General features: G+C 40.0%; 1 protein-coding gene across 1 annotated transcript; it reads left to right on the top strand.

Moving 5' to 3' along the window:
- Positions 1 to 2,583: 2,583 nt before the first annotated feature.
- On the top strand, positions 2,584 to 8,866 carry LOC134601841 (olfactory receptor 5AP2-like). The gene is made up of 3 exons (XM_063446343.1): positions 2,584 to 2,664; positions 4,592 to 5,521; positions 8,846 to 8,866. Exons 1-3 carry the CDS (start codon positions 2,584 to 2,586, stop codon positions 8,864 to 8,866), a joined length of 1,032 nt encoding a protein of 343 aa, XP_063302413.1.
- Positions 8,867 to 11,638: the final 2,772 nt, after the last annotated feature.

Here is an 11,638-nt window from a genome sequence, read left to right as displayed (position 1 = left end):
TTAAACAGTAAAATGTATCACAACATTGATATCATCAGTGAAAGTGCAGTTTTGTGTAAAAAATGCAAAAACTAATATGATTGCTAATTTTGGCAGGGGTTTTTGACAAAGTGAACACTAAAAAAGAAAGGACATATTCCATTTTGAATACCCTGTGTTGCCTACTTTTTCAAATGATGGGGTACTTCTCATTCCTGGGCTGCCATAAACAATCTGTCAAATTTTAATGTGTAAAAACAAAAATGGGCAAGTCTTCTATTTGATCCTGTAACTTTTCAAAACATCATAAAACCTGGACGAAGGGCTTACTGTTGAACTCATGAGACATTACTGATCAGAAATATGAGTGTTTTGGAAAACTAAAATAGATAATGTTGATATCATTGGCAAAAGGGCAGTTTATTTGTGAAAAATGCAACCAAAAAAAATATGAAGACTAACTTTGGCCAGTGTTTGTGACCAAGTGCCCTCTAAGAAAGAAAGACTAGACAAACCCCATTTTAAATACCCTGGGTTGTGTACTTTTCCAAATGGTATGCCATGATGGGGGTAATTTTCATTTCTGGGCTGCCATACAGCAACATACCCAATCTGCTAAAATTCAATGTGTACAAACTGGAAATGGAATAGCCCTATATTTGACCCTATAACTTTCCAATACACCATAAAACCTGTATATGGGTGGTACCATTGTTCTTGTGAGACATAACTGAATACAAATATGTGTATTTTATTGCAGTAAAATCTAACCGTATTATGACATCCACAGTAAAAATGCTATGCAGTACTAAGAAAATACATTTTTAAATGTCTCATACTTTTAGAGTTTTTATTCATATAAAAATATGTTTCAGATATAGATATATTTATGGATGGTTTGATACAGGCTCATCTCAACCCTGAGGGACCTCACCCTCCTTGGCCACATAATGCTGAATTAACATTTTCACATTATTAAGGTCAATTTCATTCAACCTGGACTGCATTTATTATCAGAGAGTGCTGGGTTCACTCGGTTTTTCTATCCATACTACTGTTAGAATGAGCAGTGTTTTTATAACAGTATGAGATCAATTAAAATAATTGGACTGGATGATAAGGAAAGAGTTAAGCTGCTTATCTGGTTCCATAAAACAAAACTTTCAGAATATTCTCTGCTTTCTATAGAAAACCAAAAGTGCTAAAAAAAAAAATTGTTAGCAGATGAGTTAGAGTGATCATATATCTGGATATCAATGCTGTATGTCCCAGGATTGTAAGAGAATGTCATCTTGTGTGCAGTAGACTTTCGATTGCTTAAAGAATCTCAAATTCATTAGCAACAGGAAAAAAGATTTAACTTTGTTCCAACAAGTAGAATGTTGTGGTTTGTCGTAGATGAAACTTTAAAATTTCCAAGTATGGGCTATTATAAATAGTAATAGATACCAACCTGATATAATCATTTAGCATATTTAAGTTTTAAAATGTAAGCAGCCTCTGAACCATGACACTGGAAGAAGGGATTAAGTATATAAATACGTTTTCAAATGTAAGGCCTAAGCAGCCAAACTGAATGCATCGCTAACAAAAAAAAAATCTAGTTTGGCTATTTTAACTTTAAATTTGAAATTCATGGGGCGTAGTTTCGCAGCTCAGCGGAATGGATGCGTGAGTGGTTAGCGCCTGCTGAGAGATCCACATTACAGCGATTATAATATTGTTATACGCCAAAAAACAATCCGAAACAGGTGCAGATACCATCCAGACAACAATGGCACAGAAATCAGCTAAAAAAGTTAAATAGAAAGCATCTTTGCAAATTGTGGCCTTGTCCTCGCCAAGAATTCAAGATGGCTCTGAAGTCCCATGCTTGCTGGCGTCCTGCTCTGATCGCAGCGACCGCAAATGTATCTCGCAACATACCTCTATCCCAGCGACCGACTCCTCTGTTCACAAAATGCTGCTAGATTTTCAATTAACAATGCAGGCCGAGTTCGCCAAACTGGCCAGAAATGTCAGGTCAAATGTTCAGACAATAGTAGAACGGACGGCACAGCTTGAGGACAAGACTGAAGAAATAATCTCAGCGCACAATAACCTTGCTGCTTTCTACTATGAGCTGCATGTCAAGATAGGCAGTCTGACAGAGAGAGTGGCGGACCACGAAGACAGGGACAAACATAGTAACATACGTCTAAGAGGGATCCCAAAGAAAATCTCGCCGCAAGAGCTTGCACCCTACACTAGGGAGCTTTTCAAAGCCCTGGTGCCAGAATTGCCTGATCAGGACTTTCTCTTGGACCTGATCCACCGACTTCCAAAGCCACGCAACTCACCGCAATCAGCACCCAGGGACGTTATAACTAAAATGCATTATTACACCACCAAGGACAGGATTATGCAAGCCTCAAGGCTTTGGCAGCCCTGCCGGGCCGGTACTTCAATGTGAAGCTATTCACAGATTTGTCAGCTTCCAAACTCCAAAAAAGGAGGGCATTGGCTCAGATAACGCTGGAGCTGAGAAAAGCTAATGGGATGTACAAATGGGGCTTCCCAGCCCATCTTATCATCAGGCATAAGGGCGCAAGTCTACGCATTACAATGATTGAAGAAGCCAAGAACACATTGGGAGAATGGAAGATTCCGGTAGAAGAGCTTGGAGGGCAAGGGCCTTCTAGCAAGGTACATAACACGCCGCCGAAAGTTCACTCAGACTGGCATACGGCACCCAAGGCAAAGTGACTGTGCTCTTACTCAAAACATGCTGTGGAGATGTCTATCCACGACGGACAGATACGATACTCAGTTTAAGGGCTTCGGCCCCCATTATGTATTTGCCCTGACTGTCCTACCTATTTCACAAGTGCCAAGTTCTCAGTTTACTAGTTAGATCTTAGGAGGTATACTGACCTGTTCAGACCTAGAGTCCCACAATTACAAGAGCTATTGATGTTTTGGGTATAACTGTACTCTCTTTCTCGTAAGGGAATAAGTGGTTCTCAGCCGGGGCGACCCCCTCCAGCAACTCACAAGAGCTATGTTTATGTCATTGGCACGCAAATGCACCACGATTGACGACTTTTTGTACATAGTTATATGTTTCTTTCTGTTCTCCCCCTTCCTTCACCCCTCCCCTTTTTTGTTAGGGTCAACTTCTCACTATCTGACGAGGCATGATGACATGCAGGTGACATGGGCATCATATCTCGGGGCAACAGCCTCAAGACCACCCCCTGGGGACCCAGAGGTGGGAGTGGAGGCGATATTTGAAGCACATAGGTGCTTATGGTGCACGAGAGGATACATGAGATGGGCCTGTATTCAAAACCCCCCAAAAAACTACTAAAATCACAAAAATATTTCAAAAGAGAACCCCCCCCAAAAAACATAATTTTTAAAAAATATAAAAAAACAAGAGTTCTTCACGTTGGAGACCAACAATTGCACCCTCCCTCTCGATAGCATAAGGGTAATTCAGACACACTCCTACTGTCAAGGGGCTAAATTCTCCCAATAAATGCAGGCTGACACTGATGGAGGCACGGAAACTTAATGCCCACGTCTTTTTTTTGCCAAGAAACTCATTTCCAGTGGGGAATTCGACCCAAATTTAGTTTAAAACCAAAAAGAGAAGAGTGTCGATATTAGTTAGCAGAGCAGTCTCCTTTAACTTCGTTAAAAAAAAGGGAATGAGGCGGGCAGATTTTTGTTACAGCAATGCTATTTTAGCAACGAACCCTATACCTTCCTGATTGTATATTCAGGAAGACACATGACAGACACCCCTCTTTCCTTGAAAAACTGTGTGTCCTAGTTCCGCTCCACAAGTTTGGGGAGGTAGTGATCGGTTAGACCAGTCGCTCAACTCCACCTCAAACGATAGGGTCCTACAAGCCACTAACACAAAACGCGGTAAATCTTCCGCTAAATTGCAGCAGATTATTCTTCAAAATAATTACTTAGACGTATGGAGGGTATTGCATGTGTAGCAAGTGCACGTCATATAACGTGTGTCGTTCAGGAGTTACTGTAATATGACATTGCCATGAATTTGAAAATGCCATGCTTTCTCTTCTGTACCCCAATATGCTGTCGGACTGTAAATGCTGATGTGATACTTGATGCGGATGTGACTTATGATACTGTCTTCCCCCATGTTGTTCAAAATTAATAAAAACCTTCAAAAAAAAATTCACTTTGATTTCACTTTAAATTTTCTCTTTAATGAAAAACACTGTTCGTTGTGTAATAATTAAAATACAAAATGGCATCCAAACTAATTTTGATTTTTTTTACTATAATGCAGATATATGACCAAATTAAATATTTAAGATTTTCCAAATTTACTGCAATGAATAAACTCTTTTATTTTCTTTGTCCCAATCTGTTTTCTGTTTGTTTGTTTTTTAATTAGCACCTATTCTGAATGTATTGGAATAGAAAAGAATTGACACTTTCAATTATCAAAACTTCTTCCAGTCGGAATTACAATGCATTCTACGAAGGTAAACAATGCTACATATGTTTACACTTTAAGTATTTTTTAGAGGGTCTAGATATATATTGTCTGTATTATCTTTTAATTCTTTTTTATTTCTCTTTTATAAAGGAAATCATTGAACAACTGGAGCAGAGTAATAAAACCTATGCAACAGAGCTTATACTTTCTGGAATCACATCAAACCCAAAACTTACGTTTTCCCTATTTCTGTTGTGTTTGTTAGTGTATATTATCACATTGATGGGTAATATCACTATTATGGTAGTAATTAAAATGACACCTAATCTACAAACACCAATGTATTTTTTCCTTATTAATTTATCCCTTGTAGATATATTGTATTCATCGACAATTACACCCAACAGTTTGGTTGATGTTATCTCTGTCCATAAAACAATCTCAATCATTGGTTGCGCAGTACAGATGTTTTTCTTCATTGGCCTGGGTGCCTCGGAAGCAATGTTACTCGCGGTCATGGCTTATGACAGATATGTAGCAATATGCCATCCATTGAATTATCCAATACTTATTAACAATAAAAGATGTATTCAGTTTATTTGCACAGCATACAGTGCAGGATTTATAAATTCACTGATACATACTTACTGCGCATTTAGAGTACCAGTATTTTGTTCAAGTCATATCAATCATTTTTATTGCGATATTGTACCCATCTTAATGATATCTTGTCAGGACACATTTTTGAATGAAATGTTTTTGTTTACTTTTGCTGGTTCTATTGAAGTTGGGTCTCTGTTATGTATTCTGATATCTTACACTTGTATTCTATTGGCCTTGTTTAAGATTCACTCTACTACTGGTAGACATAAGACGTTTTCCACATGTGCCTCTCATCTAACTTGTGTTGCTTTATTCTACTGTCCTATTTTATTTGCATACTTACGACCACCTACGTCTTATTCTGTGAATGGGGATTGGATAGTGTCTGTGTTCTATACGATGATTGTTCCAATGCTAAACCCTATCATTTATAGCTTGAGGAATAAAGATGTAAATCAGGCACTAAAGAGAGTCATGGTGCTTATGGCACCTTAATAAAGTATTATGCACCATATGATCTGTGTTAGTTAATAATTATCACAATTTACTTACTACAAAAGTTGCAGTGCCATGCATTAATATTTGGCCCCATTTCCCCATTTTCACTACACACGTATTACTTACAAAAGTTTGTTTATTGTGGAATCAAAAAAACAAACTAATAATAAAAAAGCAAAAAAAACCTTGCATAATAAACCACCCTTCTCTGTCAATTATTGATATTGATATTGAAATGCAAATTGTGTTTTGAGTGATTCGAGGTAAGTCTCCACTACAAATTCAGCCAAATTATGGTCGATCAAGTGATCAGAAGAATTTCTGTTTTCCGAACTGCCATTTGATAGGATCTTGGGGGGAACACGCTTGCATGGGCCCAAGCATGCTAGTGTTTTAGAGAGCCATTCTTGGCACCAAAAAGAAAGGGAATGGAAAGAAGAAATTGAAGTTTAGAAGAAATGGAAATAGAGGAGGAATACACCTACATAAAGGAAAGGAGAGACAGATACCGAAACAAAATGAAATCTTCAATCTTTCCTAAAGAGAACTGACTTCTAGACAGGTGGAAGTATTGGAAAAAGGGCTTGGGTTTGCCCCTACAATGCCAATAGACAAATTCAGTGTATATTTAGATTTGAATAGGTTTAAAAGAAAGTTATGTTTGAAAAAATTATTTCTTAAACAACCGATAACCAATACTGAGTAACTGTTACGCTACTAGGGGTGATTTGGATTTGAACTCAACTGCAGCTTGTAATCTCCCTAATTACAATAGTGAAGAAATTGAGAATCCTTAAGTATCAATGCTGTAGCTTTAAGAAAAGAGAGAATCTCTGGTTACTTGATTCATCCAAAGTTTTAATAAGTGTTAAACTTAAATGAATTGCATTTAGGCAATAATCCAATAAGAAGAAGTGCAAGTAATCAACAACACAAAGTTCATTATTAAGTATTTCTTCAGAGATGAATTAAGTAACATTAGTTCATGAGAATAATCTTCAATAGGAACAATAATCAAGTAGCTAAGAATATTTTCAAAGCAAGAACAGTTCATAGTGAATAAGCATGATGGGAGTTGTCCTTCATGAGATTAGTAACTTGAAGCACTGAATGTAATTGCAAAGCAAGAAACAGTTCATAGTGAATAAGCATGATGGGAGTCGTTCTTCATGAGATTAGTAACTTGAAGCACTGAATGTAAATGCAAAGCAAGAAACAGTTCATAGTGAATACGCATGATGGGAGTTGTCCTTCATGAGATTAGTAACTTGTAGCAATGAAGATTTGAGTAAGCAAGCATTAGTTCATTAATAAATGATATTGCAGACAAATAGCTGAAATATATACTTAAGGTTAATATGGGTAGTCCTCCAATAGTTCAGAGATATGGTCCACTTGTAAAGTAGCAAAGTATCCGTTCTCCAGTAATCCTTTATGGCATGCAGCAATCCTTGCATTTGCTCAAAGGCTGGAACGGCTTGTCTGAGCTTGTGGAGAGGTAAGTCTGGTGGAAGTAGCTCCCAGTAGCTGAGCCTGTGGAGCCTGCGGTCTCACGGAGGCAGCTCACACGTTAGCTCACACAATCAATCACCAAGCCCCCTCTCTCTGGCCCAGTCTCCCTAAATACCGTCAGAGCTGTGTCAGAGGGAGGCGGGGTCCGGCTCTTCACCGCTGAGTGCCGAACCCGGAAGTGTTACTCCATGACAGTAACAAACTGAATATACAGGTGTTATACAAACTGAACTTCTGAACTTAAAGAGAACAAGGTGGGCTTCCCGTGCCTGGCGGATCTCTGGGGACTTGGGCTGACCGAGTGATGTTGTGGATTCGGGTTTCGGTTTCGGAATCTACTTGGCTGTGATATGGTAAGGCATGGGGGGAGTGGGTGAATTTTGAGAGGCAGCTCGGTGGTTTCCGATCTGATGCGGAGCGTCTGCATGGCTTGTTACAACTGTTGTGGTTTTGGGAAGCGTCTGGATGCTCCCCTTCAGCTCTTTCGGGTAAGTTATCTGGGCTAAGCTTTTGGTTCAAGCTCACCAGGGCTCCGGATCTTACAAAGGATGTTTTAATATCATTGGCGATGAGGAGTTGGCGTAGGGTGCCCAAGGTTTTGGATTCACGGAGGCCAGGCTCTGGTGCTCTGATGGTGGGCCTGTTTCAGGTTCTGCCACAGGTTTGCTCTTCTGATTTCGAAGTGGCTCTGTTTCGTTTGGCATTCGTGCTCACCTTTTTCAGGGCCATGCAGGTGGGGAAGCTCGTTAGCCCCAACAAGAAGGTCCCTGGGGGAGTATTGTTTGGAGACGTGTTCATTTAGGAAGGATCTGTACATTTCTTGCTGCGTAAGTTCAAGACGGATGTTCTCAGCCGTGGTACCTGGGTCTCGTTACAGCAGATCTCTGGTTCAGTGGTTTGTCCGGTCGCATGTTTTCCGGCATTCTGCTGAGTTCGCCCCGTGTCCGCTGGCCCATTCCTGGTTCACAGTGATTTTAGTTTTCCATCACGTGTTCAGTTTATCAGGGTCGTCCGCATGGCGCTGAAGGCCCTTGGGATGCCTAGTGCTGAGTTTGGAGGGCACTCCTTCTGGATTGGAACTGCCAATGAAGCGTCACACCTGTGGTTTTCAGAGGAGGCTCACGGGGGGTTGGGAAGTGGGAATCTAGCAGGTTCCATTCTTATGTTCGTCCAGCCGAACTGATTACGTTCCCCGTTTTGTCTCCGTAGGTGCCGGAAGGCAAGTGTGGGTGATCGGCCATTCTTATGTTTATTGAACACAGCAGCGTGCAGAGGTTCATCCCAGGGGACTGCGACTGGGTTTATCGCCAGCATTGGCGGACGTCCGCTGGTTTGGTTACCGGGGCATGCGCTGGGCTCACCTGCTGCCTGAAATGGAACAGTTGATCCGCCTACTCGGTGTTCCTGATGTACTCATAATTCATCTGGTGGGTAACGACCTTGGCACTATTCCGGTGTGGGATCTGGGAGGAACGAACCAGAAGGATTTGGCACAGTTATGGCTTATGTTCCTGAAATTTTGTATTGTGTGGTCAGAAGTGCTGTCCTGGAACTATTAGTGGGGTGCAAGGGACCCTATGGTGCTTGAAAGGAGCAGGATTAAGTTAATATGTTGTAAAGTTTATGTTGAAGATATAAATATTTATAATTTGTAATAAAGCTATGGTCTATTTTCACCAGGTAAGTCTGTGGTTTGGTTATTTCGGGTGGATAAGGGCAAGGGTTTCTAGTTATGGCCCATACACAATACCCTCTACTTACGCGCAAGACAGGTGTGGGAAGTGTTTGCAGCGGAGCCGAGTAAGGAGTTAAAGATCTTAAAAATAAATTTATGGTCATGAGAATAGGTACTGATGAAGGAGGGGAAGTACCGTATATACTCGAGTATAAGCCGAGTTTTTCAGCACATTTTTTTGTGCTGAAAAACCCCAACTCGGCTTATACTCGAGTCAGAGTCTGTATTATGGCAATTTGCATTGCCATAATACAGACAGGGGCTGTGGGGGCTGCAGAGAGATGTTACTTACCTTTCCTGCAGCTCCTGTCAGCTCTCTCCTCCTCCGCCGGTCCGTTCAGCTCTTCTGTCAGCTCACAGTGTAAATCTCACGAGAGCCGCGGCTCTCGCGAGATTTACACTGGGAGCTGACCGAGGTGCTGAACGGACCGGCGGAGGAGGAGAGAGCTGACAGGAGCTGCAGGAAAGGTAAGTAACATCTCTCTGCAGCCCCCACAGCCCCCTCCTACACAGTGCCCATCCACTGGACCACCAGGGAAGGAGAGCCCCCCTCCCTGGCCAGCTAGCAAGCAGGGAGGGGGGACGAAAAAATGCATATATATATTAATAATAATAAAAAAAAAAATAATAAAAAAAAATTAAATAAATAATAATAATAAAATAAAAAATAATAATAATAAAAAAATGTAATGAAACAAAAAAATATTAAAATAATAATTAAAAAATAAAAATGCCCACCCCCCACCAAGGCTCTGCATCACACTCTGCATTACACACACACATACACACACTGCATTCACACACACACACACACTGCACTCATACACACACACACTGCATTCATGCACACACACTGCATTCATACACACACACAGCACTCATACACACAGCATTCTCATACACACACACTGCACTCATACACAGCATTCATACACACACACAGCATTCATACACACACACTGCATTCATACACACACACTGCACTCATACACACACACACTGCATTCATACACACACACTGCACTCATACACACACACACTGCATTCATACACACACACTGCACTCATACACACAGCATTCTCATACACACACACTGCACTCATACACACTTCATTCATACACACACACTGCATTCATGCACACACACTGCATTCATGCACACACACTGCATCCATACACACACACTGTATTCATACACACACACAGCATTCTCATACACACAGCATTCTCATACACACACACTGCACTCATACACACAACATTCATACACACACAGCATTCATACACACACACTGCATTCATACACACACACTGCATTCATACACACACACTGCACTCATACACACACACACACTGCATTCATACACACACACTGCATTCATACACACACACTGCACTCATACACACAGCATTCTCATACACACACACACTGCACTCATACACACAGCATTCATACACACACACTGCATTCATACACACACACTGAACTCATACACACACACTGCACTCATACACAGCATTCTCATACACACACACTGCACTCATACACACAGCATTCTCATACACACAGCATTCTCATACACACACACTGCATTCATATACACACTGCACTCATATACACACTGCACTCATACACACACTGCATTCTCATACACACACTCTGCATTCTCATACACACTCACTGCATTCTCATACACACACACTGCATTCTCATACACACACTGCATTCATTATATACACACACTGTAAATAAATATTCAATTAATATAATTTTTTAAGGATCTAATTTTATTTAGAAATTTACCAGTAGCTGCTGCATTTCCCACCATAGTCTTATACTCGAGTCAATAAGTTTTCCCATTTTTGGGGGGTAAAATTAGGGGCCTCGGCTTATATTCGGGTCGGCTTATACTCGAGTATATACGGTACTCTTATTTGGCAAAGGAGAGGACAGAGCTTAAATAATGTAGCATTAGTTTGTAATGAGGAAAGTCTGGTGTGGTGTGAGACTTCCTCCAACAACTTCATGCAGGGTGGGAAAATATTTGGGGAGAATGGTTTAACATAATGTGTTGGTGTTAAATTTGTGATGGCCACTTAGAGTGAGCTTTAATTGGCACATCCATAATCAGAGGACAGAATTGTGCATTGAAACTGCTTGAGAGGGGATGGATAAAGTTGAGAGAGGAAAAAAGTGAAGCCTGCTGTAGTGGTTATGGTGCCAAGAGTGCCTTGCAAATGTAAACTTTCAAACTGTTTAAGGACAGCTTGGCTACTTACCTGGTGAGTCATCTCAGTTCTACATTTAGTGAATATATACACTGTATCTGTAGGTAATTGTGAATATATGTATATAAATGGTATATATAACCATAGATTGTGACTACATACATCAAGTTTAACATTATTTACTTGAACTGAGATAACAAAGACATATAGAAAATTATAACAATAACCACAATGGAATAAATCCACAAAATCTCAAAGGATTCTTTGGGTAAACAATTCTCTCCTAGCAATATAATATAAACAGTGACAACCAGACTTTTTATTTTCTTTAAAAGACGGCATTGAAACACAAGAAAAGCCTTTTTTGGTGTTTGCTTTATTGCAGGTACAATTGTTTTATAATCATGTCATTTCACACTTTAGATCGGATCACATTTTAAATGTCAAGAATGTCCAGTTGATTTGAACTAAACAATGTCAGATTGGTTATTAATTTCTTGTTGTTGATAGCGGTTTAATTTGCCTATCAAAACTAATGAAACTGATAGAATTAGCATTTTTTTCAAATTATTATTATAATTTTTTTTTGCTAACAACCAATTTGCATCATAGAGTTATA

The sequence above is a fragment of the Pelobates fuscus genome, chromosome 3, assembly GCF_036172605.1.
Source record: "Pelobates fuscus isolate aPelFus1 chromosome 3, aPelFus1.pri, whole genome shotgun sequence".
Lineage (NCBI taxonomy): Eukaryota > Metazoa > Chordata > Amphibia > Anura > Pelobatidae > Pelobates > Pelobates fuscus.
Note: the sequence above shows the minus strand (reverse complement) of the source record. Positions and strands in the feature narration are given on the sequence as shown.

Excerpts from the sequence above, each read along its gene's own strand:
- LOC134601841 (XM_063446343.1), top strand. The coding sequence starts at position 2,584 with ATGATTGAAGAAGCCAAGAACACATTGGGAGAATGGAAGATTCCGGTA. Across the intron at positions 2,665-4,591 it reads GGCAAGGGCCTTCTAGCAAG|GAAATCATTGAACAACTGGA; the intron begins GTACATAACACG and ends TCTTTTATAAAG. Across the intron at positions 5,522-8,845 it reads AGGCACTAAAGAGAGTCATG|CGGAGCCGAGTAAGGAGTTA; the intron begins GTGCTTATGGCA and ends AAGTGTTTGCAG.